The 19,473-nt window shown below is 38.9% G+C and overlaps 1 protein-coding gene across 1 annotated transcript in view; it reads right to left on the minus strand.

Annotated features, from left to right (window-relative positions):
• Positions 1–9,659, minus strand: part of SNAP91 (synaptosome associated protein 91) — a 152,787-nt gene extending 143,128 nt beyond the window's left edge. The window contains exons 1-2 of the mRNA XM_087443835.1: positions 9,611–9,659; positions 8,566–8,722 (exon numbers count right to left, since the gene is read on the minus strand). Of these exons, the coding sequence (XP_087299961.1) occupies positions 8,566–8,695 (130 nt within the window). The 5' untranslated portion in view covers positions 8,696–8,722; positions 9,611–9,659. The remainder of the gene's footprint in view (positions 1–8,565; positions 8,723–9,610) is intronic.
• Between the last annotated feature and the right edge of the window lie 9,814 nt (positions 9,660–19,473).

Raw genomic sequence — 19,473 nt, forward strand, 5'->3', positions numbered from 1 at the left:
GATTTTTATGATTTTACAAAAGTAATATGGTGCACACACCATATATTAAGTAACCCAGTACAACCTGGACAGCACACCATAACATGACAATTAATATTTCTGTAGCTCAACATATGAACCTCCATGGTAGGTAGTATTAAGGCTATATCGGGTCAAGTTTTCCACCAAACGATTTATAAAATGCATTTTAGTCTTGTTAGTTTTTCAGATTTTCAAATTATGGGTAAGGATTATGGACCCTGACCAGCAGTAGATGGGCACCTCCATGAGCAGAAATCAACTTAAGGTGCTCCCAGGGTGGTAGCACTTGTGTAGCAGAAGGAAACACAAATCCTGACTAGGTGATCCTAGGTTTCCCAGGATTCCCACAGATGAAGTCCTAGCTAACATGATCTCAGGAGTCTAAAATTACAAAACACATGAAACAATCATGATTGAGCAGAAACAGAGCTTCATGTAACAGATTTATGAGATACAGAATACAAAATTAGTTGTGTTTAAAATGCTAAAAAAATAAAAGAGGAACTGAAAAACGTGAGCAAGAAATGTGTTATCCAAAAAAAAGACAAATTTGAAAAACTTCAAAAATGAAAAATGTAAATGAATAAAATTAAAAATTAAGGATGAGTAAAAGCAGACAAGACACAGCTAAAGAGAGAATAATAAACTGAAAGATATCTGAAAAACAAAGCATGCTGAACAGTAAAGAAAGCATTAGAAACTATGAAAGGTATATTTAGAGATATAAGGATATAATGAGAAAATATAGCATATGTATAATCATATTTGAAAAAGAGAAGAAAGAGAATGGGTGTAGGCAACAATCAATGATAATTAAAATGCTAAGAATTTTCCAGAACTGATGAGAGACATGAATTCTCAGATTTAGGAAACCTAACAAGTTCCAAATAGGAAAAATAAAAAGAAAGCTACATCTACACACATATACACTACAGAAGAACAAGACAAGATTTTAAAAGCAGCCACAAAAACAAAGAGATTACCTAAAGCCAGGTAGACCAATAGATGACTTCTTAAGAGCAACAACGGAAGCCAAAAGAGGGAAATATTATCTTCAAAGAGAAAATAACTGTCAATCTAGAATGGTATATCCAGATAGACTATCCTTCAAAAATGTGGGTAAAATAAAGATTTTTTTAGACAAAACAGAGTTTACTACTAAAGAGCCTCCTGAAGGAGCTTCAAAAGGATATAGTTCAAGAAAACCTTAGACAGAATGAAGGAATGGTGAGCAAAGAAGTGAAGGCAGATATATCTAAATACACACTGCCTGTCAAATAATCATGTCTAGCTTTGGAGGTTAAAACTATGGTGGAACATTCATTAAGTAGTAGATAATAACAACAATAAACAAATACATAGGGACAGAGATTGGATTGGTGGTTACCAGAGGGGAAGGGGGGAGGGAGGAGGGTGAAAGGGATAATTCGGTACATGTGTGTGGTGATGGGTTGTAATTAGTATTTTGGTGGTGAACATGATGTAGTCCATGCAGAAATAGAAGTACAATGATGTACACCTGAAATTTTTACAATGTTATAAACCAATGTTACTGCAATAAACAAAAAATTTAAAAAAAATAAAATAAAATAAAATAAAATAAAATAAAAAAATAAAATAAAAAAAATAAAAAAAACTATGGTGGAACAAAAACACTGGGCAATAACAGCATGTAAATAAGAAGTGAGTGATTGGAGTTAAAAGTTTCTAAATTTCTTTTCTTTGGGAGGAAAAAAAGAGATAATGATCTACCTTAAAGTATTCATATTAAATTTTTAAAGGTACTCACTAAAAGTTCAGAAATAGTATATACAGCTCCCAAACTATAGAAGAAGAAAGTTGGAATTAAAGTAAAAACCAAAGCAACTGAAAGGAGGGGGCAAAAAGCCAAGCATGGAGAAGTGGTAACGCCAATCACTACGAATTATGTGTCAGTCGTTAGAGTGGTTACTAGATGGTTACTAGCAGCAGTAATGGTGCTATTAGTGGCAACAGTAGCAACAACAGCAATTGTACTAGTGATGATTAGTAGTAGTAGTGAAAGTAATAACTGACGTTCGTTGCATGTTCGTGTGTCAAGCTCTGGGCTAGGAATTTTACGTGCACTATCTCACTTATTCTTCACCAAAAGTGAGGTAGGTACTATTACTGATCTTCATTTTACAAATGAGGTTTATTACTGGTCTAAACCAAGGCAGCAGACAGCTAAAGAAGGAGATCTCAGAGAGTTTTTAAATAACTGATCACTCACGGGATCAGAGATGAGGGACAACCTTCAGCTTAGTGGCTTGGGCAATTAGGTGGGCAATACGTGACATCTAATAGCAATTCTAATATCTCATGCATGAATTAAGCCAATCAAAGACACAGAATATGCCAAGAGGGGGAGAGTTGTGTTTGTTTTCTTTGGAATGGTGAGTTTCTTTCTCAAGAAGTTTGGTTGAGAAAGAAAAGCAAGGGATGACAGGCTGGCTGCTGAAGAGGTCATAGACTCGGAGGAGAGATGTGTGTAGGTGGTTTTGTTTGTTTTAAATGGAGTTATCTGAAAATGCTTATAAGAGAGATAGAAGGAGAGGTTAGAGATACGGATGACAGACAGAATGAATGATGCAGAAAGAAGGAGAGTTATAATTTAAAACAAAAGTGCTAACTCTAGGAAAAAAATGATCAGGCCAAGACGCAAAACTACACAAAGCAGGCAAAGATCTAGTTTCTCTCTCTCCTGAGTAGCCAGGAATGGCACATCACAAAATCCTTTAGAACACATTAGATCCTCCCTAAAGACGTGTAAGAGAGAAACCTTCTGTATACGTGGGAGGGGAGGGGGGATCCCCATACACTTGGGAGAGCAGGAAAACAGCTATAGAGAGGGAGTAGCTTTCAGGGTGCAATTCTCCCTGTGGTTTGTGCTTTCATCCAACTGCTCCAAGGAAGACCCCATCATTTCTTACTTATACGTCACTATGCAGTTGACACTGGGTAAGCCATTCAACTATTCTCCCCTTTATAAGAAACAAAAGATGGAGCACATTACATAAACACCTAAGAAAAAACAGACAGCCAACACTTCCCTTCACAAGCAAACAATCTACTTCTCTATAAAGAGAAAGGAATGTACAAACAAAGTGAAACTGAAGAATAAATACTTTTAATGGCAAGAGATGTGGCTTTTCAAAGTATTTAACTGCACTGTGATTATATTTGAAGTCTCTCTCAGTAGCTGCTGGCTCAGGAGTTGAGTCACCTAAAATACAACTCTATATGGAAAGTGCCCTCAGGGAATAGGGTTTTATGTCACTTTTGACCTTCTTTACCAAGTTACTGACACCTAGATAAGCTCCAAAGAACACCCCACACCAGCATCAATCAGTCTGAAGAGAGGTGAGATATTTGAAGGATACTTATTTGTGAAAAGCTAAGAGAAATATCCATGACAATTAAGTGCACAGATTCAATTACAAATAAGACTTCAGAAGGCATTTATTAAACAGTAAAACTAATATGGCAATGTACCAAAATCTAGATTTTAATCTAAAATGCTGCAAGCTAATATTGCAATTAAGATACGAATTTACCCACTGCATATATAATTTTATATATTTTTCCATATATACAATTTTTTAAATCACTAGAACAACTTGTTAAAAATCAATTTCAGTTACCAATTTTATACTGGTTCTATGAAAGTATCTGCTAATCACATTGATGGCCAAAGGAGGAAAAATATCTTAAGTGACCCAAATATATTTAACATTATATCATAAAAAAAGATTTCTCTGAAATGTGGAAGTAAAAAGATCCAGAAAAAAATCCTTATTGTTCCACTAGCTGATATAAAGCCCGCTTAATTACTTTGTCACTTCCACAGCGTGCTCCGTCCTATTGCCCAAGACTCTGCCACTCTTCCATTTCACCTGAATCTTGCCAACCCCTCAACCTCACATGATCTCTTCTCCACCACTGATTTGCTGAGCACTATCCAAGAACATCACAGGACCACACAGATGGACTCCTTACAGATTTATGGTATGAATGAGAATCGGCTTGAATGCTCTTCATAAGAGTGTTTCCCCCATCTCTTCTTGACTGCCTAAAAAATAATATAGACTGTTCTAAACTATCTCCTCCCTTAGGCTGGGTCTTCTGGTGAAATCAAAATGCAACACAGTGTGCCTTGGTATAGAAAATGAGAGAGTATATTTAAACAATAACAAATAGTTAAATGAGAACAACCAGAATCAAAGTAAAATATATTTAACAGCAAGTTAGTACACTTCTCATATTGAAAGTTACCTTAGTGTTTAGTAAACTTTTATATACATTGTTTCAACTAATTTTATTCAATAAACTTGGCTTATTTTTTGGATCTCAGCATCTTAGAAAGCTCTGTAAGTTATCACAAATATAAATATGGTATCAACTGAATTAGTGTGTAAAGAACATTCCTATAAATCAAAATATATTTTATATATACTAAGCAAGCTTATGTAAAAGCAAATAAACTTTTAGATTTAAATTTTCATTCTATGTCTACTCACCAAATTCCTTACTTATTAGCAGATATTTTATGAATAGAATTAAAATAGCAGGAATTTTGTGGTAATTTGCCAATACTTGCCCTAAATCAAAACACAGTCCATATCTCCCACTACCTTTACCAGATATTCTTATAAGAAATACAACCTTTTTGTTTTCTTAATTTGGGAGGACAATAATCATTTATAAAATGTCAATATCTCTCAAACATAAGATTCAGATCTTGAATCACTTGCTTATTATGTGGGATAAGCTCATTATTAAAAACCCTCAAGAGGTTGAGAATGGAAAATAAATAGGATTACTAATAACTAATTTGGCTTTTCATAAGAGTTGGTTTGATGTTAATAGCAATGTCTAAGAGTGAATTTTGATGATCTTAAACGGCATTCCAACAATATAGCATATATACAAATTGTTTATAAGAGCTATTAACCAAAATGAATCTTATACCAAGGCTGTAAAACTTTCCAAATTTTCCCTCTGCAGGTGTTACTTTGGGCCAACTCTAGTTTTTGTTGTTGTTGTTTTTAACCTTGACACAGCACTTGGGTAGGTACTGGGCACCTTGCTGGATCTTACTTTATTATTTGACCTGGGCTGTCTTTTAGACTACCAACTATAAAACAGAAAAGGAAAAGCAAAAGCAACCGAAAGGACAACCGTTGTAACCAAGAAGGTGAATGAGAGTCGTGGAGGTTTTATGTGTTATCAAATAGGTACACAAAGTTACAAGGGAAAGGAAGTGAGGATGTACAGATGGACCCAGAAAACCTAATGTCAAACTAACATTGGTTAGGTATTTAATTTTCATGTGCAAAGGGCAACATTATTATAGTAAGGTACAGTATGGAATAAAAATTTTACATAATCCAAAAGTACCTTAAAATATATAATCTTTATTTAGATTGTTAAGGTTAATCATATCCTTTAAGTTTAATATATAACTGCTGATTATAGTAAAGCTTTTCTGAATATATTTTTCTTCCAAGAAACATACTGTTATCAAAGAAGGAAAAAAAATATCTGAGAATACATGTCTAGAGTTTCTTTATCTCCACCTTCTCACCATATGTAATTCTGCTCCCAGATGTTAACAAATAATTTCTTCAAATGTATAAATTATATACCATTAAGCATCATTTTATAAATCACCATAATTAATAATTTTCTTGGCCTATCAACCTAAAGAGAAAAAAATTATCTTTTAAACTAGTACTTTAAATAATATTAAATACATATTTCATAAAGATTCTTAGCCCATTCAATTAAAAAAAATCACAGAACCATAAATTCTATTCTTATAATCTTCCAATCTAAACTCCAAACTAAAAAGTTATATACAAATCAAACTAATTATAAATTAAAATTTTCTTGGTATCAAATCCCCAATTCTACATTTTGTGCTCTTTTCCTTCCAACTAGTATTTAATATCTTCAAAACTAAAACATTAACTACTTATGACTGCTTCAGTGTCTGTAGGGAAACTTAGTTATGTGTTTGTATGTTTTAATAACAGGTGTGACTCACTTTTGTTAACTGGTGTGTTACTGAAAACCTGTGAATAAATTACTAAGGTAGTCTACTGATATTTAAAGGAAATTCACAAGGAATTCTGAGCAAAGATGCCCTCTTACAATGCATGTAAATATAACATTATTCATATATTCACATTTTCCATATCATCTTTTCTTAAAATGGGACATATTGGTAATGTGATATCTATCTTTCCAAATTCTACTCTAAGGCTGGTTTTAAATGAAGATAATTTATTTTGTGACTTATTGGAAAAGTAAAATGTTAAAAAGAGAAACCAATACTCCTCAGTGCTTCCGCTTTTGCTCATTTTTTAAGTGAGAGCATGAAAAACTTTTCATGCATATCACAGAGATTGCAACAAGTGCATGGGTTGTGATGTCCATTTCACACAAAGCCATGCAAACAGGATGGGTGTTTTGAAGATTAGACCGTTCACACTAACATGTTCCTTTTCTCCCCCTCTCAACAGAGGTAAGTAAATAAACCACAGAGGGCAGTTAAGTGCAGTGGTTAAAAGCTATGAAAATTAATTACCCTCCCTGAACCTGTAGCAGTGATAAATTAATAATGTAAAGCCTGGCATACAGTAACTGCTCAATGAATGTTGAGCTCTTATGATTATGCATATTCCTAATTCAATACCAGTTCCTACTTCAGCTGCTTTCTTTAATACAAAATCTTACCCCATGTTCCACAACTTGAAAATCACCCCACTCACTAACATGTTGGAGATACTGCAAAACCTCTCACCTTGAAAATTTTTAAAAGACTTTTCCAGATCTAAAAGATTAAGGTGACTAAATATTTAGATATGGAAAACTCAGTCTTCATCCAAAAAATGTTTTAATGAAATGCTCAAACTTGTGAACGCTCTCTGAAATATATCAATATATCAATCATTTTCATAGCATTTAGCAAATCCATAATCTATAGCTTTCTTATTAGGAGGATTTGCTAGACTGACACATACCTTTAAGACATGAGTCATCCTTCCAGAGTTGGGGAAACTGATGGAAAGATGGCTAAATGATTCAGCATGCGGCAGCAAAATGAGCTGGTCATGAATTTATAATTTCCACTTCTGTTAGGTGCCCTGGCCCTGGTGGCCTCTCTCATCCTGTACTGCATATATAACACATGATACCATAATCAACAAATTTTGTTAAAAATTCCCTCAGGAAAGGAATAATGGCGTTTTCCCCTCAGACAAGCTTCCAGAAGCAACATTATTCAATTTTATGAGACAAGGTTCACAAGGCTAGATAACCCTTACGATGCCCAGCTGTAAGCTTCATCAAGCTTTGCTTATCCAGATAACAGGACTAGAATCAATCCTAACACTGGTGCCATTTTCTCAGCTGCACAAGGCAGACACTGGGGAAGGCCTGAAGCAAAACAAAATCAGAAAACCGGCAGAGGAAGCCAGATGGGAAATGGGTATGGCTCTACCTGCGTACCTCTTCCAGGCCAACACGGAGCTTTACCAACAAACACAACGGACTCTAAGCAGGTCAAAAAGACAAAATATTTTGATGAGGCCTTACTCATAAGGAGCTTCACTACTCGAAGCAGGTGACAGCCTTTTTCTAAGTGTCCTCATTTGCCCCTCTATACCAAAAGATTTACTATGTTAATCAAATGAAACATTTATTTCAGAAATATATAGATTCCAAACTAGATTAAAGCCTTCTTCCATTAAAAACCAATATGAAAAAAAAACCCATTATGAATTAAATATTTTCATCTAAAACTGCACCACCTCAAATGCTGAGAAAGCAAATCCATTTTGTGTCCACAAAACAGTCATTCCACCCAGCACTTTCTGAGAATGAGACAAAGAAGTGTGCCAGGATGTGTAAAATGAAATCGCCATTATCTATGAAGTGCAATGTCCTCATTCAATAGCCTGTATTTATTTCGGTTTGGTGTGGTTACATACAAAACACACTCACACACAAAATCTCAGCAACAACACTGAAAAAGATGACACTATTTTAAAACTATCCAAAATGTATTTAGGAAACAACTAGTGTGACAAGTTTGACCTTCCATGAATCCATCTTTTTTTTTTTTTTTTTTTTTGGTTATGACTGTGCAACCCCTGATTTCCTCTAACTTGGAGAAGGGCGGGGGGGTGGAGAAAGAAAAAAAAAGAGATGAACAACACCTAATCCAGAATGCACAATTTCTCCGAATCTCATAGTGTTTATATATATATATATATTTCTTCTTTTTTTCTCCACCAAGACCTTGGAGGTCAACAGGAGCAAAAAAAAAAATGGCCCAAAGACAAGGTTTCAGGGCAGACCCAAGGGGACACCTCCACGGTTGGAGATTTCGAGCTCAGGGGCAGCCCAGCTGGGAGTTCTGAAGGCTGCAGCATTATCAACAGCGAGCCCAGGCCGCGCCGCTGGCATCCAGGGCGGCTCTGCCGCGCGCATGTCCCACTTATATAAAGAGATGCTTACAGTCCAGGTGCTTTTTCTTGGGGCCCATCACTTCATGAGTGGTGGCTTTGCAGACCGCTCTCGCTACAGCGGAGCCTGTCACGCTGTACTGAGCGGCGGCGATCCGATCCGTGAGCGTTTGGCCCGACATCTCCGGCAGCGTCTACCGCCTCCTCTTCTGCGGGAAAAAAGGGGACACGGTCTTGCTTTAACCCGCAGACCCTACCCTCTGAGCACCAAGGCCTTGCCTCCTCCAGCCGCACGGCGGCTCTCTTTCTCCTCCGTCCCCGCCCTGGTACCACTTCTCCGAGCCAGCCACACTCTAAGCCCGGTCGTGCGACGCGGTCTAGGGGGTCTTGAGCAAGAGTAGGTGCATCACGAAAGCCCAGCGCGGGTTCCGGTCCCAGCATCGTGACACTATCCCCGTCCCACCCCCACGTCGCCCGCCTCACCCCTTCGGCGCCCCCCTGTCAATCAGCACTTTGCCTGCAACTTGATCCCGGGGTGCGGGACCAGCCCCGGCGTGCGTCGGGGTTATTCCCTGGGCGCCGCGCCCTCCGGGTGCCCACCTCTCTACCTCCCCGCCGCAGCGTTTCCTCCTAGCAGCCCGCGGGCTCCGGAGAATGAATCGGATACCCAAGCCCTGGCCGCTTCCCTCCGCCTCCTCGCGCTGCCGCAGCAATGGGCTCGTCCTTCGCGGTCGCGGTGGAGATTATCCTAGCGTTGCGCCATGTTATGCCCTCGCCTCCCCTTCCTTCCTCGCCGCCGCCTCCAAAGCCCCGCCGAGGCCCTTCTCCCGGGCCCCCTCCGTCGCCCCCAAATCCCCGCCGCAGGGCCCGCTCGGGGCTCTGCGGAGGCGCCAGAGTCTCCGAGCGCCTCGCCCTTCCTGGCAGCAGAGCGGAGACGGCTGACAGCCCAGCCCAGCCCCCCGCCCGCCCTCGAGCGCGCCGCGGAGCTGTCACCCGGCCGCTGCCCTCCTCCGCGCCCTAGGATTATCCTCTCCGGCTCCGCGGCTGCCCCGGCCGAGGGTGGGGGGTGGGGGCGGCTCGGGGCCGCGGGTACTCACCCCGCCCCAGGACGGCGCCGCCCGCCGCAGGATGAGCGGAGCCTCGGCCGCCGCGGGAAGCCGCGCCGGGTGGGTGTGTGCGGCCGCGCGCGGACCCGGTGCCCCGGGCCGCGATGCCTCCAGCCCCGGCCCGGCCCCCGCCCTCAGCTCCGCGGTCCCTGCGGCCGCCGCCCGTGGCCCCAGGAGCCAGCACCCGCCCGCCGCCGCCTCCTCCGCCAGCGCCGCCGCGTCTCTCTAGCACTCCGCGCTGCGTCCCCATCCCCGCCCCCACCTCAGCCGTGGCTGCTCCAACGAGTCAGGTGACGGCGGCCGACAAACCCGGGCGAGCTCTCCACGGAGCGCCGCGCGGCCCCCTCCCAGTTACTCACACATGTCGCCCCCCGGGGCCACGAGCTTACAGGCAAGGGGGCGCCGCGCGCGAGCACGCCCGACAAGCGCGAGAAGAGAAGGAGGCAGGGAGGCCGACACCCACCCAGCCAACCACCCTCCGCGAGGCGCCCGGCAGCCCCTCCGCCCGCTGGACCCGCACCCAACGCGCACTGCGCGCGCGCACCGCACACACCTGCCCGCCGACTGCGGGATGCGCCGGGCGGCGGGGGCGTTGGCGCAGCCGGGCGAGTGGGCTTCTGAAGTTCCGCTCTGTGAAGGCCAAGGCTAGGGCGTCGCCGCGCGCTGCCTGGCAGAGCCCAGCCCCTTCTCCCTACATTCTGTCTCTGACACGTCTGCCTGTCAAAGGCAGCCCGTGGCCCAGATGGGCAGGGCGATTTCAAATGTCAGATTCGGTCTTCTTCTAGGAGTTTTATGGTTTCGGGTCTTACATTGAAGTCTTTTATTCATTTTGAGTTTCTTTTTGTATGTGATATAAGAAAGTGGTCCCGTTTCATTCTTTTGCATGTAGCTGTCCAGTTTTCCAACACCATTTTTTGAAGAGACTGTCTTTTCCCTATTGTATATTCTTTGCCTCCTTTGTCAGAGATTAATTGACCATATAAGCCTGGGTTTGTTTCGGAGTTCTTTATTCTGTTCCATTGATCTGTGTCTGTTTCTGTGCCGGTGCCATAGTGTTTTGCTTACTATAGCTTTGTGGTATACTTTGGAATCAGGAAGGGTGTTACCTCCAGCTTTGTTCTTTCTCACGATTGCTCTGGCTATTTGTGGTCTTTTGTGGTTCCATACAAATTTTAGAATTATTTGTTCTAGTTCTGTGAAAAATGCCATAGGTAATTTCATAAGGGATTGACTTGAATCTGTAAATTGCTTTGGGTAGTAAGGACATTTTAATCATACTAATTCTTCCAATCCATGATCTTTCCGTTTGTGTCATCTTCAATTTCTTTTGTCGATGTTTTATAGTTTTCAGAGTACAGATCTTTCACCTCCTGGGGTTAAATTTATTCTTAGGTGTTTTTTTGTATGTGTGTGAGGAAGATCAGCCCTGAGCTAACATCTGCCAATCCTCCTCTTTGGTGAGGAAGACTGGCCCTGGGCTAACATCTGTGCTCCTCTTCCTCCACTTTATATGGGACGCCTCCACAGCATGGCTTGACAAGGGTGCTCCCAGGATCCCAGCCGCTGCAGCGGAGTGCGCGCACTGAACCGCTCTGCCACCAGGCCAGCCCCTTAGGTGTTTTCTTTTTGATACAACTGTAAATGTGATTACTTTCTTAATTTCTCTTTCTGATAGTTTATTATTAGTGTATAGAAATGCAACAGATTTCTGTATATTAATTTTGTATCCTGCAACTTTACTGAATTCATTTATTAGTTCTAATAGTTCTTTGGTGGAGTCCTTAGGGTTTTCTACATATAGTATCATGTCGTCTGCAAATAGTGATAGTTTTACTTCTTCCTTTCCAATTTGAATGCTTTTTATTTCTTTTTCTTGTCTGATTGCTGTGGCTCTTCCAGAACTATGTTGAATAAAAGTGGTGCGAGTCGGCATCCCTGTCTTGTTCCTGATCTTAGAGGAAAAGCTTTCAGCTTTTTGCCACTGAGGATAATGTTAGCTGTGAGTTGGTTATATATGACCTTTATTATGTTGAGGTATGGTCCCATGGGCAGTAAGCTCTTTGACATAGTTCTTAGCAATATGTTTTTAGATATGTCTCCTTAGGCAAGGGCAACAAAAGCAAAAATAAACAAGTGGGACTACTCAAACTAAAAAGCTTTTGCACAGTGAAGGAAACCTTCAACAAACCGAAAGGCAACCTACTGAATGGGAGAAGATATTTGCAAATGATACATTCAATAAGGGGTTAATATCCAAAATATATGAAGAAGGCATACAACTCAATATCAAAAAACAAACAATCCAATTAAAAAATGGGCAGAGATCGGGCCAGCCCAGTGGCGTAGTGGTTAAGTTTGTGCACTCTGCTTCGGCGGCTTAGGGTTCATGGGTTCGGATCCGGGATGTGAGCCTACACACCACTCATCGAGCCATACTGTGGCTGTGTCCCATATACAAAATAGAGGAAGATGGGCACAGATGTTAGCTCAGGGACAATCTTCCTCACCAAAAAGAAAAAACAAAAATGGGCGGAGGACCCGAATAGGCATTTTTCCAAAGAAGACATACAGATGGCCAACAGGCACATGGAAAGATGCTCAACATCACTAATAATTAGGGAAATGCAAATCAAAACCACAATGTGATACCACCTCACGCCTGTCAGAATGGCTATTATCAAAAAGACAAGAGGGGTAGCCTGGTGGTGTAGCAGTTAAGTTTGCGTGCTCCACTTCATTGGCCTGGGGCTCGCAGGTTCAGATCCCGGGCTTGGACTGACACACCACTTGTCAAACGATGCTGTGGTGGCGTCCTGTATAAAGTAGAGGAAGATGGGCACAGATGTTAGTCCAGTGACCATCTTCCTCCGCAAAAAGAGGAGGATTGGCAATAGATGTTAGCTCAGAGCTAGTCTTCCTCACAAAAAAAAGACAAGAAATAAGTGTTGGCAAGAATATGGAGAAAAGGGAACTCTTGTATACTGTTGGTGGGAATGTAAATTGGTGCAGCCACTTTGGAAAACAGTATGGAGGTTCCTCAAAAAATTTAAAATAGAACTACCATACAATCCAGCAATTCCACTTCTGGGTATTTATCCAAAGAAAAAGAAAGCATTAATTTGAAGAGATATATGCACCCCTGTGTTCATTGCAGCATTATTTACAATAGCCAAGATATGGAAGCAACCTAAGTGTCCACTGATAGACGAATGGACAAAGAAGATGTGGTATGTATATACAATGGAATACTACTCAGCCATTAAAAAGAATGAAATCTTGCCATTTGCAACAACATGGAGGACCTAGAGGGTATTATGCTAAGTGAAATAAGTCAGACAGAGAAAGAAAAATACTGTATTATTTCACTTATATGTGGAATCTAAAAACCAAAACAAATGAACAAATATAGCAAAACAGAAACAGACTCTTAAATACAGAGAACAAACTAGTGGTTGCCAGAGGGTGGTGAGGGGATGGGTGAAGTAGGTGTAGGGGATCAAACTTCCAAGTATAAAATAAATAAGTCTGAAGGATGTAACGCACAGCATAGGAAATATTATCAATAATATTGTAATAATGTTGTATAGTGACAGATGGTAACTAGACATATCGTGAAGATCATTTCATAATGTATAAAAATATCAAATCACTATGTTGTACACCTGAAACTAATATAATATTGTATGTCAATTATACTTCAATAAATAAAACAAAATAAAACCTCAGATTCTGCCAGCCGACCATGCGTGTTATCTGTGTGTCTTCAACTCCTTGGAACTCCTCTACTTATCTCAGTTACAACCGGGAGCCAGGGTGGGCAGGTAATTCTAGCCACCTTGGTCTTCTATGCAAGGACAAATAATTAACAAAGCCATCAATCGAGTCCCAGATTATATTCACAGTAATCATATGGGTAAGGAAAATTCTTTGTACCCGTAAGAAGTAATTTCTTCCAATTAAATGTAGTGTTTGAATGTCTTAAGTATATTTGAATTGCGTACATGAATTACTAAACAGGGATTTGGGCTCAGTTAATAGTTTCACATGTTGACATTTTCAAAGATTGTTATTTACCTTAACCTAAAAAATCTTTTAAATTCTCAAAGTAGAATCAAGATCAGAACTTCAGTTGTGAATTTCATTAACGCTTTTCCTGGCTACAGGTAGCCTCTATTTGGCCTTGAGGTCATAAAATATCTACTTATAGATATCAAGTTTTACTTATATACTCCTCTCTTTCACTTGGTACCGGGTTCAGTAGAAAGTCATGATTTCATAACTGTTGGGACCGATTCTAGCAAAGTTAGAAGCATGATGCCTAAAGAAAGACAGCCCAAGACCACCATTGTCAGGTTTCAAATACCAGTCTTACATATGATCTAGCAATACCACACCTAGAGAAATAAAAATACATTTCTATTCAAAAACTTGTACTCAAAATCTGTACTAGCTTTATATAACGGCCCCAAACTGGAAGAAACCCAAATGTTATTCTACTGGTAAATGGATTAACAAAATGTGGTGTATCCACACGGTAGAATACTACTAAGCAATCACAAGGAATGAACTAACAACATGGATGAATCTCAAATGCATTATACTAAATCCAAGAAGCCCAACCCAAAATGCTGCTTCTTGTTGTGATTCCATTTAAATAACATTCAGAAAAAGATAAAACTATAGGGAAAGAAAGCATATCAGATGCCAGGGTTGGGAGAGGAGATTGATTGCAAAGGGGCAGAAAGTAACTTTTTGGAGTGATGGAAATGTTCTTTATCATGATTGTGATGATGGTTACACAACTACATATATTTCTCAAAACTTATCAATTTGTACACTTAAAATTGATGAATTTTATTGTATGTAAATTATACCTCAACAAATCTGATAAAAAGAGCAGGAGTGGCAATATTAATATTAGATAACATAGACTTCACAATAAGGAATATCAACAGGGATAAAGAAGCACATTTCATAATGATAAAAATTCAAGTGTATATAATAATCCTACATGTTTATATACCTAGGAACAGAGCTTCAAAATAGGCTAAAGCAAAAACTAATAGCATTAAAAGGAGAAATAGGCAAATCCACAATTATACTTGAGAATTCAGGACTCTTCTTTTAGTAATCAATAAGACAGGTAGACAGAAAAGCAGTAAGGGAGTAGGTGAAATAACTGTATCAACCAATTTGACCTAATCGACATTTATTAAATACTCCATCTAACAACAGTGGATGGAATATATTCTTTTCAAGTACACATGGAACATTCACCAGGATAGACCACATTCTGAACCATAAAGCTAGTCTCATAAATTTAAAAGGATTACAATCATACAGTCTGTGTTCTCTTACTACCATAGAATTTAACTAAAAATTAATAACAGATAGATATCTGGAATCCCTAAATATTCCATAATTAAACAACACATTCTAAATAGCCCATGGCTCTAAGTTTCCCATAGGAAAACAGAAACTACTTTGAACTGAATGATAATGAAAACACAACATATCAAAATTTGTGGGGTGCAGGTAAAGCAGTGACTAGAGGGAAATTTATAGCATTAAAATGCTTATATTAGGAATGTAGAAAGACCTAAAAACAGCTATTTAACTTTCAACTTTAAGAAACTAGAAAAAAAAACAAATTAAACTCAGCATGAGCAGAAAGAAGGAAAAAACAAAGAGTAAAAATCAATGACAGAGAAAATAGACAAATAACTGATAAAATCAATGAAACCAAAAGCAGTTTCTTGAAAAGATCAGTAAAATTGGCAAGCTCCCTAGCCAGACTAGTTGAGTTAAAAAAGAGATGGCACAAATTTCCAATGTCAGGAATGAAAGGGAGGATGTATCCTATGGATGTTAAAAGGGCAACATTATGGCAATAAATTAAACAATTTACATGAAATAGTGTAGAATAGTGGTTCTCCAATAGTGATGTTGTGTCATATATGTTGCTACTAGTTAAGAGGTTTTGAGCAAGTAACATGTTTCCCATAATGGATAAAATAATACAATCTGTGAGTAATTTACTTTTCAAAAATAAATTGGAGTGGATTCTCAGTCAATCCTATAATAGTGTGAAATTAGATATAGTAATTCATAAACATATAGCACTGGGAAGTGTGGGAAGCCATAGTCTGTCTTCAGTATGCTACTCATATCTCTGGTGCTATGCATGAAAGAGTATCCCACACACAGACATCCTTCTGTCATGGGTGGCAGTGGAAAAATGTTTGAAAATTTCCAACTATAGAATATCACATACAAATAAGTAAATCATGTCAAGGGTAGAACCAACTTTTGAAATGTTATTGGTTGTTTTGGAAGAAGATCTTATTGAGCTTTGAAAACAGTAGCATATTTCCAGTGGTAAAGATTAAGAAATGACAGGTTCTTATATCCAGGAAAACCTGGAAATACAATCATGAATGTTGTATACCAAATTGAAAGAAAGAAAATTGACTCAAAGAAAGAAACACATTGAGTGAAATAAAAATGATTCCTTAACAATATATTCCCTTTGAAAGCCCAGTCACATAATAGATAATATTCAATAAATCTTAAGCAAGAATAAGCATTGACATTCAATAATTTTACAAATTGAAAAATCTTTTGATCTCTCTCAGTGGTCAGAAATGAGATTAAATACAATAGACATCCAAAACATATTTTAAAAAGATATATTGAATTTTTTTTCTGAGCCCATATACACATATGTCACCATATAGATTTTTTTCTGTCTCTGATTTAATACCTGTTTTCCTCTGAAAATCAGATTTAATAGAGAAAAACCATATCAACAATAATTACATGTAGGCCAACAATTTATATCAACACCTGAGGGCAAATGTCTTCAAAATACAACGAGAGTGCCAGAAACAGAAACAAAGCTAAGGGCAATCTGATTGCCTCAGGCAACAACCTGAGGGGAAGTTGGAAAATTCATATTTTTCTCTAAAATCTATAATGTCTTTCTTTCTTCAGGTAAAGCTATAGATGATTTTATTCCAGGGATACTTTTCTTTCAAAGTAGAAACACATATGAGGTGCAAAAATAACTCTATTGGAATATATCCACCCCCCACAACACACACACACAAATGTGAGATGTCTATCCAAATCCAAAAGGAATGAATGCACTTGTATAGAGATGAAAAGTTTGCCTCTCTTTATAAGACGACAAATGAAAGAGAACATATACATGATGAGCGATCTAATGTAGCAAGAAAATAGTAGGTTGCACCAAATCTCAGTAAGACTGAGATTCAAACTAGATCATCTTAGGGAAGTATCGCACTTTATCCATGAAACTATTCAAGTTATTTACGAGTGAAAGTAAAGGAAGACATAGTATATTCCAAGACAGGACAAACAAATTTATTAAGCTTTGTTCTGTCTGACATTCAGGTTAGAAATGAATTCCATGGCAACTAGCATATTTGAAGGAAGATATACATTTTTCATGCATGATAACAATTTAAATATGGTATTTTCATTTTGCTTTCCTGTTTTAAATCTAATGCGGCTACTCTGGTTACCTATTGTTGTATAACAAACATTGGGTTAAAAAAACAATTTTTTTCCTCTCTCACAGTTCTGTAAATTAACAGGGCTCTGCTGGGTAGTTCTCCTTTGAAGTCTTTCATGTGGTTGAAGTCAGGTGACAGCCAGGGCTGTAGTCATCAGAAGTCTCTACAGGCTGCCCAAGATGGCTTATTCATTCACATGTCTGGCAGTTGATGCTGGCTGTTCACTGAGAACTCAGCTGAGGTTTTGACCAGAGCATCAACACAGGGCAACTTTGTGTGGCTTGGACTCCTCGTGGCAGAATGGTCAGGGTAGTCACATTTCTTACTTCTAAGTAAGAACATGGCTTCTAAGAGACAACATCTCAAGGTAGACTGTTCCAGGAAAACTGGGTGGAAGCTGTAAGTGTTTCTTATGACATAACTCCAAGGTTATGCTGTTCTGTTCTATTCTGTTCGTTAAAAGAAGTTACAGAGACAGCCCAGATTTAAGAGGAAGAGACTGTCACTGGGGGGTTCACTGGGGGACCAGCTACCACAGTGACACACAAAAGTAAATCCTTGTGATGAACCTATAGAGAGAAACTTATACTCTCAAAGTATGAGGTTAAGGGATTCACTTAAGATTTATTGAGAACAACCGCAAAATAATTGGCAACTGATCAAAAAATTACTTGAACATAAATTAAAATAACACAATGAATTATTTCCTCTGGTTAGAATATTCTCTTTCGCATACCAGGTAAACACATAGCAGGTAAACTCCTACTCATCCTTCAAGACTCCAGGATAAGTTATACATGATTTGCAAATTTTTCCCAAATCCTCTATTTTAGTGCCTTCTTTTTACGGATGAGGAAATTAATACTAGAGAGTTTAAGTGACTTTCCCTCTATCTCACAGTGATATAACAGTATAACCAATCCTAAACTCCAATTATAGATCTTCCAGTCTAGTGTTTTTTCCGCTGTATTCACTGCTTCTGATAAAGGTATAATAGTATTATGATAGACTCTCATTTCATAATACCAATTAGCTATTTAGTAAGAAAGGTCCTGTCTTAAAATTTATGGGCTGGAAGGTGTGGTAGCTAATATCTTAGGTTATAGAATTGGATAAGCCCTGGTTTGAGTCCCTAGCATTTTCCCTTACCAGCTGTGTGATTTGGGGCAAATTCTGTAGCCTTTAAGGCTTAGTTTTCTCATCTGTAAAATGAGCATGATCATAATATCCACATAAGGACTGTTTTTACCATCAAATGAGATAACGGCATAAAGGCCAATAGCACAGTGTATGGCACACAATAAAAGCCCAATAAATGTGATTAATAGTACTCAGTGAGTAATTGTTGATAGAGTAACTGGTTTTAATATTTTATTAATATATGGTTACGTTACCTTATATTTTTATTATTTTATTTTATTATTTGGAACTACAATTCAAGTTTATATACTTCTCTGATCAATATATTACTCTACTAGTATCATTTCTAAAGTGAGAAAATAAACAAATAATTTACCTAGTTCCTGAGATGTGAAACCAGATTACTTCAAGTGTCATCATGGGTCAGACTGAGAGCCTATTATTGCCAGGAAACTAGACTAGCAAGCATATGCATATACAAATGGTGATTGTACAGTAGTGCTGTTACAAACAGCAGTTCGGTCTTTCTTTTTTTCCACACTAAAGAGATGATTTCAGGGGAATTCTTGGCAGTGCGAAGATTTTTCTTTAAGATAGGAGAAAAAGTCAGGAAAGTCTGTCTGGAGAAGGAAGTTTCCCAAATAAACTTCTAACTTAAAAGCACATGAAGGCAGAGCCAGTGTGCCTCACCTTCCAGTGTGTATCTCTCCCAGTATTCCTTTTGTTATTTTACTTTCTCCTCTATTTTCAGTTGCTGTTTGTGTCTGTCTACAGTTCAGATTACTTTCTGAGCTGCTTAGGGCGAGTGACTCGGGCTCCACTTGAAAATTCATTGCACGAGTACTACAGAAGGCCATGCACGTGTCTCTGTACGGCTCCAGGAACACAGCGGTGTACTGAAAGGAGACCTGATGTTCTCCGACCTCCTCAAAGTGTGAGACTGGAACATACACATGCTACTGGTCAGTTTAAGAAGTTCTCACACAAAAATAATTATATGGATCAACTATAATTATACTTATATAATTAGCAACTGTAATTCTATCAACCATTTCTGTTTCTCCAATAAGGAGAACATTAAAGAGGAGTGGAAAGTTCAGGCTATTTGATGTTCAGTCTAACCAGATGACAATGAACTGCTGTGTTACTGTTTAAACTAATTTGGGCTGGAACAAG

This window comes from Ceratotherium simum, chromosome 19, assembly GCF_057802395.1.
Source record: "Ceratotherium simum simum isolate JZ-2026a chromosome 19, ASM5780239v1, whole genome shotgun sequence".
NCBI classification, from domain to species: Eukaryota; Metazoa; Chordata; class Mammalia; order Perissodactyla; family Rhinocerotidae; genus Ceratotherium; species Ceratotherium simum.